The following is an 18,710-nucleotide window of genomic DNA, read 5'->3' on the forward strand; positions in this document are numbered from 1 at the left end:
TTCATATTATTAAAAAAATTATGATAATTAAGATTTTAAAGAAATATAATAATAGTATAAGAAAGTATCTATATTTAATATTTCTTACTTCAAAATAAATATTTTATTTTAATAAGTACTTAAAAGTAGAGTTAAAAGAACAAAAAAGTGGTGGTGGCTTGATTGGTAGTATGCTAATATGAGAAGCAAGAGGTCATGAGTTCAAATCTTTACACAACCAACCAATTTTTACATTAAATAGGAAACTCATAAAAATCATAGAACCGGCCGGTTTAATGAAATTTTGCTTAAAACCGGCCGGTTCAATAGGTCCGACGATTCAAAGCTACCATTTCGGTTTCAGGCGAACCGGACCGGACATGGTGTCGGTTTCCGGTCCGACCAATCGAACCGGCCGGTCCGGTCCGGTTCTGATAGCAATGAAGTGAAGATATTCATGTAAAAGAAAGTGAAGTTTTTATTTACGCACTCAACAATTTTCTAATTTTTTATTTTCTTTCACTAGTAAAATTTGAGTCTATCTATCTATTCTACGTAAATCTTCCCTTGTCAAAGGATCTTAATCTGAGAAAATTTTACTGCGCCTTTTCACTTGAAAAATATGAGCAATTGGGCTTAAAAGAAAGTCTTCAAAGAGTAAGCGTCATGTTTCAAAATTCATTTTATACGCGCATCCCCGAAGAAAGAGATATTGCCAATTAACTCGTACAAATTTGCATAGGGTTAATCACCTAGAAAAGCATGTCATTTTGATTTTTTCCTAAATATAACACGACCTTTAGAAAATAGTATAAAAATGCAAGACTTTTGTATTTTTTTATAAATATAGCACGACATTTAAAGAGGAGCATAGAAAGACACGGCATTTATACTATTTCTTAAATATAGCACAACTTTTAAAAAAATAATACAGAAAGACACGACTTCAAGTTTAGCTGTGAATCTAACACGTTAAAAAGAAAGATAATGCCCAAATTCAATCATATAGATTTAGAGGTGCTACAATCGTCTAATCCATGTGAAAAGATTAAGATCTAAAAATTATACATTGACAATTAGAATGAAAATACAAGATCTTGGGATACTATAAACACGAAGGAGTAATGAAATTGACGACAAGATTACTGTGATTGTATTAATTCTTTTAATTTCATGGTAAGGTTAATAAGTGGAATATAATTTATCATTTTTTTCATGATAGGTGATAATTCATCTAATCTTTCAAGTTTAAGATTATTTTATTTTATATAAAAACTGATATTAATTATTTCTATAGTTTTGGAGAAAGTTTTTACCTTTTATAGTAGTGAATATATATATATATATATTTGTATGTATACTTAAGCATTGTAATTCAAAAAATATAGAGAAAACTATCAATTTGATACATGAAATTTTATTTTGCCATCACTTTGGAACACCAAGAATTTTGCCATCAAAATATACATGAACTTCAATTTAACTTGTCAAAATAGTCCGGGGTTAAAATTGACTAACAAAAATCTTATGTGGTCTAACAACATCAGAAAAATTAATAAATAAAACAATAGACCAAAACAACGTAGTATTAGGCCAATTTTAGGGTTTCATATTTTTTTAATTATTAAAATAAAAAGGAAAAGAACAAAAAAAAAAAGGGAAAGTGGGGAGCTTGGGTAGGGCCTGAACTCCCCCTTTGGTGACCTCCTCACAAGCGAGGTTACCAAGTGCGTCAGGAAGCCTTTGGCGACCTCGCCTTGGGGTAAGGTCGTCGGCGAGGGAACCCCACCCGAGTTCTCCCTATAATTCTATGAGAGGAAACAGGGATGGCTCGGGTGGGGCTCTTCGGCTAGCGACTTTACCTAATGGTAAGGTCGCCGGAGGCTATTAAAGCAAGGAAGCTGGAGGCTATAATAGCCTCCAACGACCTCGCCTAGGGGGTAGGTCGTCGGCGGGAAAGGCCCCACTAGAGCTCTCCTTTGTTTCCTCCCCCCCCCCCTCTCTCTTCCTATATATATATTTTTTTCCCAATAGAGAACAATGTTATTTTGGACAATGTGACCCAAAAAGACATTATATAAAAATAAATCAAATTTTATTTTAAAATAAACCGATATGTCTTTGTTTTGAGCAATGCAAACCAAAATGACGTCATATTGGTTTTTTTAATATTTATTTTTATTTATAAAAAAATGGATAGCCCAGAGCCCCTACTGGAGCTCCTTGTCTGTTCACACACATAGGATGGTGGTAAAAACATGGGATGCACTGGGGGGCACGGTTGGGTCTTACGGTTCCGTCGAACATCAAAAGGTTAAAAAAGATTTAAAAAAGGAAATTCCGAATAAGGTTTCCCTTGGAAATCTGAGAGATTTTTAAGGGAATGTTTGGAAGTTTCTGGTGTAATTTTGCCTTGATAAAACTAAAGAAAAAATGTGTCAAAAAAATACACGGTTGGGTCTTACGGTTCCGTCGAACATCAAAAGGTTAAAAAGATTTAAAAAAGGAAATTCCAAATAAGGTTTCCCTTGGAAATCTGAGAGATTTTTAAGGGAATGTTTGGAAGTTTCTGGTGTAATTTTGCCTTGATAAAACTAAAGAAAAAATGTGTCAAAAAAATATGGATTTCCAACGGAATACCAAGGGATTTTTTTCCTTGGTAATCCCAAATTTTCTTGTAGTAATAGCTCCTATTCTTATCTAACCTTGTGCAATATTTATTTCTCCTTTTACCAGAGAAACAAATGGAGGTGTGCTTGTTGATTTACAAGATTAGGATTTACATGTTTGTTAAACTGATATGATGAAATAATGAAATTATACCCTACTATATGTAGTAGGGTATGAAGTAGTTCGAAGTTCGAGTGAGGATTATTTATTCTCAATTAATAGGTTAAGAACACCTTATAATAACGGAACTATTGATCAGCATATTTTCGATTGCACCTTGGGTAAGCATGGGAGATGTGCCCCCGTATATAGGGGCATTGAGGTGATGTTGGATGTAGAGCCCTGTCCTCATAGGATTTTTAAGCAAAGCGGGATCCAATTTGAAGTGCAGGGTGACCAAATTATTACCCTCGATGATGATGACTGCCAAATGGGTCCACTTATGGCAACTCTTAGACTATCTTCAGCCATAGTCTCTTATTTAAATATATGAAATAGATCTTTTATTGTCATATTATCGTCACATCATACGGAAGCACACTCAATGAAAAAAAAAATCATAACTTTAGTTATAGTCTCCAAAGTGGGTTATAAACTAGTTCGAATTATTTATTCTCAATTAATAGGTTAAGAACACTTTATAATAGCGGAACCGTTGATCCGCATAATTTCGGTTGCTCCTTGGGTAAGCATGGGAGATGTGCCCCGTATATAGGGGCATTGAGGTGATGTTGGATGTACAGCCCTGTTCTGATAGGATTTTTAAGGAAACGAGATCCAATTTGAAGTGCAGGGTGACCAAATTATCACCCTCGATGATGATGACAACGAAATGGGTCCACTTATGGCAACTCTTAGACTATCTTCAACCATAGTCTCTGATTTAAATATCTGAAACAGATTCTTTATTGCCATATTATCGTCATATCATACGTTGACACACTCAATAAAAAAAAACCCATAACTTTAGTTGTAGTTTCTATTTAAGTGGTCTCCCAATTTGAATTTCTTTTTCTTTTTTAAAAAAAGAGCAAAAGTTGCCGCATGCCGGGTGGAGCCTAGGAGCTGTCGCGGGGCAGCTGTTCATTGGTCATTCGTTTGAGAGACGATGCAGCGCGAGGCGTCTCTCCCCCACTTTTCTGACAATGCCCCCTTGCGTCAAAGACACGTGTGGAGACCGGTGCTCTAGATAGTCTTATGAGGAGTATCCAACAGAGAATGAGCCACGACAAAAATAACCTTTGATGAACAGTGGCTGTTGAGATTTTCTTCTCATCTTGAATGGTTCATGGACTCATCAAGCTAATTGGTGATTATGAATGATTATTATAGACCTTTTATTTTTGTAAAAATATAAATAAATAGCCTTTGAATGTTCACGAAATTACACCCACGCCACGCCATTATGAATCCTTGAATTAGAATTTAGAAAAGATGAATAAAACTCGCTCTTTATAGTATTCTAAATATATCTTCCCCGTGGTATATTATCTCGTTGTTCTTTGGGCCACTCCTGGAAGTGCTGATTAGAAGGCACGAAAGTTTCCTCAAACTGCCTCTGCTACTCGTATCGGACATGAACTAGGCCACGGTGGACCCCAGTTAACACAGCCTTACGACTTGGTAGTACCACGACAAGATTGGCGTTTCCAATTAACATGTGAAAATTAATTTGGCGAGGGAGGATTCAAACTTTTGAGTCCTCGCATACAAGAGCAACGCATTAGTCATCACACAAACATTCATTTACTTGTTTGATTTTGGCATTTTTATTATTTATCACAATATTCTATAAGTTTATTCTTTTATATCTCCTTATCTCTCCTCCCATCATCCCTAAAAGCCCTAAAGAGAACGAAAGAAAGGGATAAGGCAGCTGGGACAGGTCCCTTTAATATAAGGAGCCCGGAATGTCAATAATTAAGTTTCACATTTAAGTATAAGTGGCAAAGCTAGTAGCATATACTTCTATCGGTATGCACCTCTGATAAATTCAATTCGAATCGGGTTGACTAATTAAGGAGAGAAAAACTCTTTCAGTATAAATTTTTCTTAGTATCGTACTTATTCACATATCATTTATTTGCTTTTTCAATCGTCAGACAAATTGCATAGGAATCTCGCAGAAGCTGCTGGGGTTGAGATCCATGACTTTGAACAATCAAATTGATAGCATCAAATTATTTTTAGCAATCAAATTATAAAACTAATGTTATCGATCAGATTGCCGACACAAGTGTACGTAATATCTGCAGAAGTTGCCGAATCAGTTGAAAGAGTCCTTGAACACTTTGGGGGTTAACATTGAATTTGAACAGCAAATTAGATCATGATCCCGTACTCTTCATCCTAGCCAAACTCTAGGCTGAACTGAGCTGACCTAAGAAAGTACTATGGCTTCCGCGAGTTCACTCCCCCGAGCTCTATTTCTGATAAGTCGATGGAGATTTAGAAATAAAACACTACAATTTGCTTCTAATTTTCTTTTAATTTGTTCCCATATGTATTTGGGTGGGTCTTGTGACAGTTATGATTAATTCAAAATAAAGACAGGAAAGCAAACATGGTCAAGTGACATTATAATATTCACCCACGTGACGATTAATTACTCGATTAACTGTTTATTCAAACAGAAATTTCTCATAAGCTGCTGGTGATTGACGATATGAAATCAAATGATTATAAAACATCATTGTTTATCTGGAGAATAATTTACATTATAAAAATAACTCATTTATTCGTCCACAGAGGGGGAGGAAAAAAAGATTCATTCCATTATTACAATTTGTCTAGATGACGCTAACACTGTTTTGCCATTATTTTGCTTATTCCCTGGAGCCGATTGCACCGGCTTTAGCTTTCCGGGGGGGCAATCTTACGTGGGGCCCACTCCACTAAGGAGCCCCTCCCCTCCCACCACGCAGCGGAACCGTCCCCCACCTCCTCAATCACCATCCGAATAAAAACTAGTCCAGGTCCTCTTTTCTTATTTTTTTTAAGATATTACAAAATTTTTATAAATAACGAAAAGTAATTTAAGACATCAAACCCGAGGACAATGGTGGGTCGACGGCCTAGCTGATGGCGACCACACTCCCAAACAAGTTCATTGACGGCCTCTAAGATAGCCAACGAACCACGAACGATGAGAGCAATCGGCCTTGACTTGTTCAAGTGATGTTGGGACCGTTGATAGTGATCCACCTATCGTGGGATATCCTTGAGCCCATCGGCTACCACAGTCATGGGAGTGTTGGCCGGCCATCACGACCTCACCCGTAGTCCCCCTTGCTTCATTAATAACTTTTAATTCTATTTAAGATTTTCTTTCTTTATTTACTTTATAACGAGGGATTACAAGTTTTCTCCGGCTAATTCCCAAGGTCCACGTGAACCATATTTTTTATTGTAGCTGTTAGTGTTGGTATTATGTACTTAGATAATACTAAACATTTGAAATAAAATACTAAAAGAATAACAAATTTCGTACTAACGAAGTTCAGTAAGTAGATTGGTTTAATACTCAGTATTTTTAGATATTTCGACTACACTAAAAACTTGAACTCAAATATTATAGAGTTGAAAACTTTCGATTCACGTACTAATGAGGCACAACAAGAATACTAATTTAATACTCTTACTTGTTAAGGTTGGTATTTCCATGTACTTAGACAGTACCGAGCGTTTGAACTAAAAATACTAAAGAATAAAGAATTTTGGTACTTTACGTACTAACAAAGTACAAAAGATATACTGATTTAGTACTTTTAGTTGTTAAGGTTGGCATTTTTATGTATTTAGATAGGATTAAGCCCTTGAACTAAAATACTACATAATTAGAAATTTTAGCTTGCATTTGGTTTTTGAGATGGATAAGTGATCCAACTAAATTTGATTTTGTATAATGATTGTAAGTGTTGACAAATATATATTAATGTGTCATAATATATATATATATATATATGTAGATGTAGATGCGAAAGTATATAGAAAAATTATTATTAAAAAATTGATTATAAAAATAGTTAGGAAGCGATAAATTATTATTAAATAGAATAAACAGACAAAGCATTAATGATTATGTTATTAAAATTGAGGAAGAATAGAGTTGAGTTGCGTAAAGATATGGTATTACAGTATTGTATATACACTTCATGTACTAATGAAATACAGGTATACCGATTTAGTACTCTTATTTGTTAAGGTAGGTATGTCAATTTACTTAGACAATACTGACTGCTTGAACTAAAATTTCGAAGAATAAAAAACTTTGGTACTTCATGTACTAACAAAGTACAACAATATACTGATTTAGTTCTCTTATTTGTTAAGATTAGTATTTCCATGTACTTAGGCAATATTGAGCGCTTCAATTAAAATATTGCAGAATAAAATATTTTGGTACTTCACATACTAACAAAGAACATGGATACCGCTTTAGTACTTTCAATTGTTAAGGTTGGTATTTTTATGTACTTAGACAATGGCCGAGTTAAAATACTATAAAATTGGAAATTCCAATACTTACCCACAAAATATAAGTGTACCAATTTAGTACATACTTTAACAAAACGCAACTACTTTTGTCTTCATCTCATGCAGTTACTTACCAAGTACTTTCAATATTTACCAACAAAATACAAGTATACCAATTTACTATACAATAACATCGGTACTTCTCTCACAGATTTTTTCTTGAATATAATTACAATCAATTTTTTAATAATAAATTTATCAAACTACTTTTATCTTTATACCATGGAATCAAGTATAATCATACTTTACTCTGTTACCAAATATCACCTTAATTTGTTAAGTTTGGTTTTCTTTTTCTTTTTTTTTTTCATACAAGTAGACAAATTTAGTACTTTAAGTTGTTAACATTAGTATCTTTTTGTATATAGACAGTACTAAATGCTTCAAGTAAAATACTTACATAATTGAAAATTTTAGTACTTCACCTTCTTCACCTTCCAGTGAAGTACAAAAAAGATACCAATTTAGTACTTCTACCTGTCGAGTTTGTATTTTTAAGTATTTAAACAATACTAAACACTTAAATAAAGTACTATAAATTGAAAATTCGGTTTTCATGCAATAATGAAGCACGAAAAATAGATCAGTTTAGTACTTTAAGTTACAAAGGTTGGCATTTTCATGTACTTTTTGAAAGCAAAAGCTTGAATTAAGACAATTCCAACTGAAAATTTCGATATTTCATATTTTTTTTAACTCGAAGCACCAAATTCTTTTTCTTTTTTTGGTGTAGTTATTATTTATTTGACATAAATTATCTATTGCTTTTGAATATTTAAATTCAAAGAAACTTTGAAAGAAAAAAAGAAAAGGACATTTGCAGTTCACTGCAGGCGAGGTAGGGGGTGGCGTGGGCAGGGATAGGATACGGTGTGGTGTAAGGGAGGTTGACCGGCTACTTGTATAGACAGTTACCTTTTTCAACCGTTGGATCTTGGAAATGAAAATCCAGTGGCCGATGTGCTATTATCACAAGGAAACAAAGTCATCTTAGAAATTTCCTTATAAATACTTTACGACAAATGGACAATTTGGTCCCTCAAATATACAACTCAAGGCAAGTTCGTCCCTGAAAGATTTTCTATGTACTAATTGGTCCGACCATTTTAAACGTTTGAACCAATTGGTATTTCCGTTCGAAAAAACGCAGGTCCCTGACATAAACCCCTACGCGCCGTGAAAATCATCGTTTGCCCCCTGCTCATCTCGGTTTCCTACTCGAAATTGCCCCAAATCGATCAAACCCTAATTGAGGTGCATTCTCTTCCGATTCAGTTGTCAAATTCCCCCAGCCACATCAAGATTTCTGCAATTCAGTGTGTTGTATGTGATCCAAAGTTGAAATCGTGGTTGCTGGTGGTTGTTTTCCGGTGAGAAGTTGAAATCGTGGTTGCTGCTGGTGAGAAGTTGGTTGCCCAATTGTTGGTTGCTGCGGGAGTTGGAACTTGGCAGTGTTGATCATCCGTGAGCATCCGGTTGTTGGTTGCCAAGTTTTGACTATCCGAGAAGCCCGATTGTTGCTGATAGGGAGCAGATTAGTTGAAATGTCGATTAATGGTGATTAATGGTGGGCGGTTTTGGTTTGTTTTTGGTCAGTTGAAATCCGATTGTTTTGGTTTGTTTCTGCAGATGGCGTTCTGCTGTGTTGTTTTGTTGCAATTTCCTTTCAACAAAATGTTGCTGGATGGTTTGCTCTGGAACCCGAGCTAAGATTGTGAGGCTTGAGGGTGGTTTTGGATAACAGATGGTGTAATGTTGTGATGTTTTGGTTTGTTTTTGGGTTGTTCTGGGACAAATGTATCATAATTCGTCAATTCATGCTTGTTGTAATTCATGGACAACTCCTCATCCAACAAAAAAAAAAAATCAAGTGTCTTGAATTTTATTGTTGTCCTAGGCGAAACTGGCATATTACTTCGGAAGAGATTGACGTAGAGCTTTTATATTTCAAATGCGTACAGATCGTCAAGTCTATACATTTCAACTCTGAATTTCATTTTGAACAAAATGAATCGATAGTACATTTTCCCTCATAAAGTTCTTCACTTTCTTTGATGGAAAAGGTTATCCCTTTCACTAGGTTGATCATAAATTAATATAATACATTGCACGATATATCTATTTATGCTTTCTGTTTGGTATTAGATTTATATTTACTATATTGTTTGGTTTTATGAAGGAACGATTATGAGGTTGGTGAGGAGGATAATGTTGAAGGATATGATGTAGATGGACAGGAGGATCATTTTGAATATGAAGGTACTGAACATGTTGATTCAGGGATTTACTGGGATAAAGAATGTATATTTAACGACGATGTTGAAGGTCATTTAGGTGAAGAAGAAGAGCATCCTGGTGATCGATAAGATTTTGAAAATGGGGAGCAGATAGTTGTTAGATCATCACCAACAACGGATATGGTCATCTCCAGTGATGAAGAGGAAGGCTATATTTCAGAAGAGTTAGTGGACAAGTGTATCTCTGATGATGACAAGAGTGAAGAGGAGTTGAGAAAGTATCTCGAGTTTGATGAGAAGGCCACGTTTGGGGAGGTTCAATTAGAGTTACACATGTTTTTCCCGAACTTAATTATGTTCAAGAAAGCTGTGACAGATTATAATATAGCAGTAAGAAGGGAATTCAAGTTTGTGAAGAATGACAACGAAAGGGTTAGAGCAAAGTGTAGATCGGAAGGGTGCAAATGGGAGATCTTCTGTTCTTGGAGTAATGAGGTGAAAACTTTCAAAGTAAAGAAGTTCATGGAGCCACATACTTGTGTTAGGGGGTTCAAAAATAAGTAAGCTAATAAGAAGTGGTTGGCTACTCAGCTTGTTGATAAATTAAGATCATACCCGACGATGACAGCATATGATGCTTTTGAGTGGTTTAAAAGGTATAGAGGTATTCATGTAGATGATTATCAGATATACAGAGCAATGAGGTTGGCTAACTGTAGAGGGATCTGAGAAGTTGCAATATCAAAAATTGTAGGACTACTGTGAGGAACGTAGGAGGTGGAATCCTAATTCTACATTTGGTTTGCAAGTAAACAGACCTATTCTAGAGTTACCACCAACATTTGATAGGCTATACATTTGCTTTAATGCAAATGTTCAGGGGTTTAAAGCAGGATGCAGGCCCCTCATTGGGTTGGATGGGTGTTTTCTAAAGGGGTACTACGGAGGACAGTTACTGTCTGCTGTTGCTCAAGATGGCAATCAACATTTCTATGTGATTGCAATAGCTGTTGTTGAGCAAGAAAGTAGGGATACATGGAGTTGGTTTTTGACAAATTTGCTTGGGGATATTGGACAGTATAGTGACAATGGTTGGAACTTTATATCAGATCAATAGAAGGTACCTATCAACCAAGCAACTCTAATTTTTTAATATTGACTAAAACTAGAATTTTATTTGACAATAAAGATTCTTACAGGGTTTGAAATTGGCTTTGGAGGAACTATATCTTGGTGCTCCACATAGGAATTGTGTAGCACATATGGAGGAACTTCTACAGCAAGTACAAGAACATGGACCTAACGAAGCAACTCTGGAAATGTGCAAGAAGTATCGCAATAGTGGAGTTTGATCAGAATATGATGATAATGAAGATAATGAATGAGGATGCATGGGCATAGCTGAAAAGATTCAAGCCCGACGCTTGGAGCAAAACTGGATTTAGTGATTATCCTAAGAATGATAATCTACGAAACAATATTTGATTGTGAGACCTGACATCTTTTTTTTTTTATTTCAAATAGTATATATATGTATGTATACATACATTTACTTACATGTTTATATATATATATATATATTACGTACATATTGCTGGAGCATCAGGAAAGGAAAAAAGAAGAAGAAAGAAATCAAATAAGTGAGATGTTTAACTTGTTTATGGTAGACTTGTCCACACCTTATCACCCTTTCCATCCTTTTTCCCCACCGCCTAAGCCTTCCAATTATCATTTGCCATTGTTTTCTGTTCTTCTTTTTGGATTCTGGTGGGGTGGCCAAAAAACGAAAAAGAGAGTAACAGAGAGAAAAAGAGGGGAGAAGCTTCGGAGAGCAAGGCCGTTGCTTCGATTCCCGTTCTAGTTTACGTCTCTCCTTTCCGTTTCTCTATATGCTGTCCCACTTCTTTCTTTTTGCTCGATCATTTTCTCTAGTTGCTGCTCACCAGCTGAATGGAGGTGAGAAACCGGCCCAACTTGGTTAAGCAAAACAACTCGAAAAGCGGCAGAATTCCTTCGTCTTGTTTATGCCTTTGATCAGCTGTGAAGGTGCCTTCTTGCTTCCTCGGTTATCTCAGTTAATGCGTTCAAATTTGACCTAAAGAATGTTCGAAATTGAGGGTTTAAGATGCTGTGACATAATTGATTTTGAGGTTCTGTGGTGATAATTTCTATTGATTTACACTGTTTGGGTGCAAGTTGATCATGGAGGTAGGGGAAACTTTATTTTTAATGTTCTCGTTAGTGGATCAATGAAGGATTTAGTTCGTGCGTTGATTGTATGTTTAATTATTCTATCTTAATGTGTCGATTTGGATGAAAGATAGATGTATCCACAGGTTTGGCCCTGTTTAAATTAGTCTTGAGGAAAGAATTAGATTACATGAGATTATTAAACTTTAAGGGGGTTAATGGAAGATTGAGTTTATATGCTAATTTTCGCTTGATGATTCCAATTGATGTGGTTGCTTAGCTGCAAGCTCTATCTTTGAAGGTTGAATTTTGACTAATTTGTTCTGAATTGAAGAGATAAGATTATAGACAAATAGCTTAAGCTTTATGATTGAGCTTATATACTAGTTTAAGCTCGATAATTTCTACAAATGTGTTTGTTTGGGTAAAGGCTCTATAATTGAGATTCAAGTTCTGTTCAGAAATGGTTGCGTTTGTTTATCGTGTTTCTATGTGTCCTTTAGGTTATCTTGCATCATTCCATGAAGCATTATTCTGTAGATTTAACTAAGATAATATTATAAAGGGATCGCCGCGGGTTAATGAGGTGCTACTCTCATTATTTTTAGTGCTAGATAAGCATACTAGAGACTAGTATTGGATGGCTTTTCATGAAAATTTCTCTAAGTCATATTAAAATGGAGAACTAGTTTGAAATACAATCTATAATTTTTTGGGGAATAAACATACTATTAAAGAGTATGATTAGTTACATGGAGGTGTGATATATGCTTATAAATTGGTTTCTTGCTAAACTTAATACATGTCAAGGATACCAACACCACGTATCTCGAAGACTTGAACTTGGTAATGCTAGGTGAGTACTTTATTCCATTGTCAAATGATATATATATATATATATGTGTATGTTATGTGAATACTCTATTCCCTGGTGAAATCATGTGTTATAATTATATAAATTATTTAAGATGAATATAGTGGTAGTTAGATTAAGGAATTGGCATTGCCATGTTGTGTGAAAGGATCTGAGAAATATGGCCTTTTATGTTCCACCTGGACTTGGGATATGCAGTGTGATTGAATATGTGGATTGCATATGAAGTATATGATGATAATGTGATTCAATATGATTGGGATTGTGGTTGTGTATGCGGAGATTGCGATAATTTGGGAATAAGAATTTGGTGTGGGTATATGATATGAGATGGCGTGGTTGTAGTTGATTGTGCTTGTGATTGTTGCGTGATTATATAGCCATGGGACCGCTGGATTCGGCGGATTACAAAATGGGTCAGATTGACCGCTGGACCCAGCGGAATACAAATAGGGCCTGATCGGTCGCTGGACCCGGCGGAATAGAAAAAGGGGCTCGATCGGCCGCTAAGACCCGACGGAATACAAATTGAGGTCGACTCTTACCGCCAGAGGTTAATAGGCGGCCCCCGCTTATGAGATGTGGATATTGGAAGTTGAGAACGGTATGAGCGAGATGTGCGGGGTCACGGTACCGTCATAACTCTGTTGCGAGGAAATGCAACCCTATAGCTATATTGATTTGGTTGTGTTGTTTATTGTTTGTTTGGTTGGATTGCTGTAAATGTGATGATTGTTATGATTGTCTGAATTATTATGTGGAAGCCGTATTGTTTGCTAATTTGATTTAATTAGGCTATGAGTGCAAGATGATGTTGGGTTAAATGTTAATTCTAATAATAGTTTTATATGGTTATAAGGGCAAGTGATTGTTGATGAATGAACTTATTAATCATTTGTACGTATTGTCTAATATGTCGTGTTGGTGAATTAATTGATAGAGTTGGTTATGCTACTACTATCTATATGAATATTTGGTTGTCTAAAATATATTTATCACTTAATATTATTCATTTTGCTTTGGAATTTAGTGCTCACTAAGATGCAGCTCACACCCTGCATATATTTTTCCAGATAAGCTTCTAATTGCGCGGAAGAACTACTTTTTGATATCGGGGATCAGCTTGGAGAACTAGGTAGGAACCTTAGTTATTTGATAGATATCCTTTTTGTACAGAATGGACTTGAAAATGTTACAACCTGAAACTTTTGTTTAGTTGGTTTAGCAATATAGCTTTGCTAGAATCGTACTTATATAAACATATATGTGAGAGCATTTGTAGTAGTTGTATATTTTTTAGAGTTATGGAAAGCAGATTTTATATGAATAGTTACGTGATAATGGATGTCGAGGAAATATAAGGAAAATTCAGCTGAAATTTCGGGTCGTGACAATTTGTGAGCAGTTTAACTCGAAGATTGTGAAGTTTAGAGGTAAGCCAATCATTACGATGCTTGATGATATTAGATATTATTTGATGGGGAATATGAATAAGCACAGATTGAGGGCAAATAGCTTTGTGGGTCCAATTTGTCCAGTAGCACAAAGTAGGCTAGACAAGTATAGAAAGATAGTTCATATTGAACCCCTGAATAGGTTGGTGATGCAGCAGGTTACAAATTTTAAATATGGAAAAGGCCCCAATGTAAGGTGGTAGATTTAGGTGCTGGGACTTGCAGTTGTAGAATGTGGCAGTTAACTGGGATACCATGTGCACATGCTATTGCTTGCATGGCTTACAATAATGTGGAACCCGAGAAGTATGTTCATTCATTTCTACTGAACGATGGAGAGCCACTTATGTCCCATAGATTAAACTAATTACTGGTGAAAATGACTGGCACCGCACTGAACTATCACCAATTGAGCCACCTGCATTTAAAAGACCGTTTGGAAGGCCTAAGCAAAGGAGAATGCAATTTGAGGGTGATGCAAGCAACTCTGGCAACTCCTCCAAGGCAACAAGAAAGTACGGTGAGACTCACTGCTCTAGATGTGGAGAGGTCGGGCACAACATTAGGAGATATACGAAAGAAGCCACTAATGATGCTCCAAATAAGAGGGAAAACAGAAGAACAACTAGGGGTCCTAATGCATCTGATTCGCAGGTATAATAATTGTTTATTATGTTAACTATGATAAATTCAATTGGCTTTGTCTTATAAATGCTCTTTTGCTATTTTGATAGGTTGAACCCCTATTAGGCCCCTCAGGCCCCATTGTAGGGTCTCAAGACTCTATCATCCTCGAGTCTAGCGTACCTATTTCAGCTTCACATTCTTCTGCTCGGGTTGATTGAATATACTTGAGTATTGAAATTATTTTTACTTAGGGAAGCCAACATATAAATCTTGTTTTTATAGGTTCAACAAAGGCCTTTTAGCTTTGGAATGGGGATATCAACAAAACAAGATCCTAATTGGAGGCCTCCAACACCATTTAATCCATCTCCAAGTCCAAGCACATTTCCATTCAGGTTACCTGCAGCAGTGATGGGTAGAGGCAATTAGAGTACTCATGCTTATAGATCCCCTCCTATAAGGCCAAGAGTGCTTGCACCAGTTTCAACAGCTTCAACGTCAAGCTCATCACAAGGATCAAACACCATCAGTCAAAGATCTTGAGGAGTTAGTGGACATAGGCAGTTTGTATAGTTTTGACTGTAGTTTCACCAAATTAAATGTCAACAAGATCTGCAATAGTTGTATGTTTATGGTTCTGTATTTTGTTGAAAAAGTTAATTTGGTTATGTATTCTGTTGAAAAAGTCTCTTTTGTTATGTATTTTGTTGAAAAAGTGCATTTGATTATGCATTATGTTGAAAAACTGCATTTGATTATGTATTCTATTGAAAAAGTGCATTTTGTTATGTATTCTGTTGAAAAAGTGCATTTGATTATGTAGTTTATTGAAAAAGTGCATTTGATTATGTATTCTGTTGAAAAACTGCATTTTATTATGTATTATGTTGAAAAAGTGCATTTGGTTATGTATTATGTTGAAAAATTGCATTTGATTATGTATTATGTTGAAAAAGTGCATTTTGTTATGTATTCTGTTGAAAAACTTGCATTTTTTCTTTGACAATGCAGAACAGTGGTTATGGTTATGTATTCTGTTGAATAGGCAACAAGAACTGAATGGACACTCAGAATAGGCAACAATAACAAAAGGCCACGCAATGCCAAACATTATATTATATTAGCAATAACAGAGTCATCTCAATACAAATTAGAAGCTCACAATCCTACAGTGTCCCATTCACACGAGGAAACACGTTACCATATCCTAAGACAAACACAAACTAAGACTAAAATAAGGACGAAAATCAATATACCACATGCAATCTTTAGCATTTTGTTTTCATGTTCATACAATTGAATTCTACTTCATCTTCTTCATGAGCTTGTTATCTTCTCCAGTTCGGGGTCTTGCAGTCTATTGCACTTCAAGCTACTCCTGGTAGATGTATCCACAGGTAAGGTCACTTCGTTTCCATAAAGGACAACCAAGGAAACGCCTACCATAACTTTGTTTCCTAATAGATGTTTGCAATAGGAGCTTCCTTCCACATCCACAGAGATTGATTGATTCCTCAACTGGTGAAAAAGCTATGGACTTTTGGACATATTGCTTTGTCCCACTCCAATGGCTTCCCTCACCTCCCATATCTGTTGTGATTCCTCGGGTCGTTATCCGTAGTTGTACTGTCTCTATTAAATGTCGCTTCCAAATGGGTTAAGAATCTGAAAAGCAGGACCACAAAATTAAACATACATGTGCTGAGAATACAAGCACCAAGCACATGCACGGAAACAGACCAAGCAAAGGCACTCAAGCATAATTCAGGTACCTAAATAGAGCACCAAGCAAATGCATGTAATACCGAGTTCAGCAGCAAAATTCATAGCCTCAAGCACATAAGTGCTTCACATATTATAGAGAAACTTCAGAGCAAGTTGCATTCAGGATTCCATTCAAGAGTCCATTCGGATTAGAGCAAGTTGCAACTGAAAAGCTTAGAACAAATAAGAAATACATATACTTCAACAAAGACATATAGAGAGAGAGAGAGAGGGATAAGTAAACAAACTAAACAAACAAAGCCACCACATATGGTGGTAATCAGACATCATGAAAGCAGCACATGTTACCACCAAGCCACCACTAACCAAAATAATGAATACGGTGTCAATATAGTTATGCGGTTACCTATTTGTTGGATATATACAATACAAGGAGCATGCTTCTCCTTCCACAGGTTTTGAAGACGGGAAAGATCCAATGAAGAAACCTGAAAAGAACTAATCAAATTAGAGCACCTGAAAAGAACTAATCAAATTAGCTCACTTGTGTCCACCCTCAATTTCAATTTTACGAATGATAATCTAAACTACTAAGCTCTGGGCAAGCATGAATTGACGAATTATGATACATTTGTCCCATAACAACCCAAAACAACACAACATTACACCATATGTTATCCAAAACCACCATCAAGCCTCACAATCTTAGCTCGGGTTCCAGAGCAAACCATCCAACAACATTTTGTTTAAAGGAAATTGCAACAAAATAACACAGCAGAATACCATCTGCAACAACAAACCAAAACCAAAACAAAAAACAATTGGATTTCAATTGACCAAAAACAAACCAAAACCGCCCACCATTAATCACCATTAATTGGCATTTCAACTAAGCTGCTCCCCATCAGCAACAATCGGGCTTCTCGGATGCTCAAAACTTGGCAACCAACAACCGGATGCTCATGGATGATCAACACTACCAAGTTCCAACTCCCGCAGCAACCAACAATTGGGCGACCAACTTCTCACCAACAACAGCCACGATTTCAACTTCTCATTAGAAAACAACCACCAGCAACCACAATTTCAACTTCGGATCACGGACAACACACTGAATTGCATAAACCTTGACGTGGCTAGGGGAATTTGACGACTGAATCGGAAGAAGGCACCTCAATTAGGGTTTGCTCGATTTTGGGCAATTTAGAGCTGGAAACCTAGAAGAGAAGGGACCTGCATTTTTTCACGATTAGGGTTTGCTCCATTTGGGGCAATTTGGGGCAAACGGTGATTTTCACAGCGTGTAGGGGTTTCCGTTAGGGACTTGTGTTTTTTCGAACGGAAGGACCAATTGGTTCAAACGTTTGAAACGGTCGGACCAATTAGTACATAAAATCTTTCAGGGACGAACTTGCCTTGAGTTGTATATTTCAAGGACCAAATTGTCCATTTTGTCGGAAAGAAGTTTCTCAGAAGCTGCCGGACATTGATTTTGAAACAGTCATGGGAGTGCTGGCCGGCCATCACTGCTCACCCGGGTCCCCTTTACTTCATCAATAACTTTTTAATTATATTTAATATTTTCTTTCTTTATTTACTTTATAACAAGGGATTACAAGTTTCGTCTGACTAATTTTCACGGTTCACGTAAATAATATATTTTATTATAGTAATTAAGGTTGGTATTATGTACTTAGATAACACTAAACATTTGAAATAAAATACTAAAAGAATAACAAATTTCGTACTAACGGAGTTCAATAAGTAGACCGGTTTAATACTCGGTATTTTTAGATATTTTGACTGCACTAAAAACTTGAACTCAAATACTATAGAGTTGAAAACTTTCGATTCACGTACTAATGAGGCACAACAAGAATATTGATTTAATACTCTTACTTGTTAAGAATGGTATTTCCATGTACTGAGACAACACTGAGCATTTGAACTAAAAATACTAAAGAGTAAAAAATTTTGGTACTTCACGTTAGGGCCGGCAATATTTGACATGACATGATAACATGAAACGGAGTTTAACGGGTATGGGTTGGGATTTTTTGATATTCGGTCTAAACGGGTTGAACCCGTATAACCCGTTTATACACGATTAAACCTGTTTATTTATACGTGTTTAATCGTGTTATTTAATCGTGTAACCCGTTAACCCGTAACTGAATTTACTAAACTATCCTTACACTAACCCTAATTTCGAAATTACCTCCTTCCATCCATACTCCAGTTTCATCGTTCTGTTCCAGTAGGAGTCCTGCTTTGCTTTCCACCCCGATTCACAGACCCGATTTCCTTCCTGTAAGCACGGTTTCACCCGATTTCCTTTGAAATCGAAGACAAACCTGATTTCTTGAATTCTTCTAGATCCAGCCTCCACCTGAGTCGAAGACAACTTCAACCGTCCGC

The 18,710-nt window shown here is 36.1% G+C and overlaps 1 protein-coding gene across 2 annotated transcripts; it reads left to right on the forward strand.

The window, feature by feature from the left end:
• The first annotated feature begins 11,172 nt into the window (after positions 1–11,172).
• LOC116214691 lies at positions 11,173–15,288 on the forward strand. 2 transcript variants are annotated; one of them, XM_031550113.1, is made up of 4 exons: positions 11,173–11,468; positions 13,560–14,594; positions 14,675–14,743; positions 14,850–15,288. In XM_031550113.1, exons 2-4 carry the CDS (start codon positions 14,400–14,402, stop codon positions 14,994–14,996), a joined length of 411 nt encoding a protein of 136 aa, XP_031405973.1. In that variant the 5' UTR covers positions 11,173–11,468; positions 13,560–14,399; the 3' UTR covers positions 14,997–15,288. The 2 variants fall into 2 exon arrangements, with proteins under 2 accessions (XP_031405973.1, XP_031405974.1); XM_031550114.1 differs by lacking the exon at positions 11,173–11,468 and having other exon boundaries at positions 12,575–14,594.
• The last annotated feature ends 3,422 nt before the right edge of the window (positions 15,289–18,710 follow it).

Source organism: Punica granatum, chromosome 7 (assembly GCF_007655135.1).
Source record: "Punica granatum isolate Tunisia-2019 chromosome 7, ASM765513v2, whole genome shotgun sequence".
NCBI classification, from domain to species: domain Eukaryota; kingdom Viridiplantae; phylum Streptophyta; class Magnoliopsida; order Myrtales; family Lythraceae; genus Punica; species Punica granatum.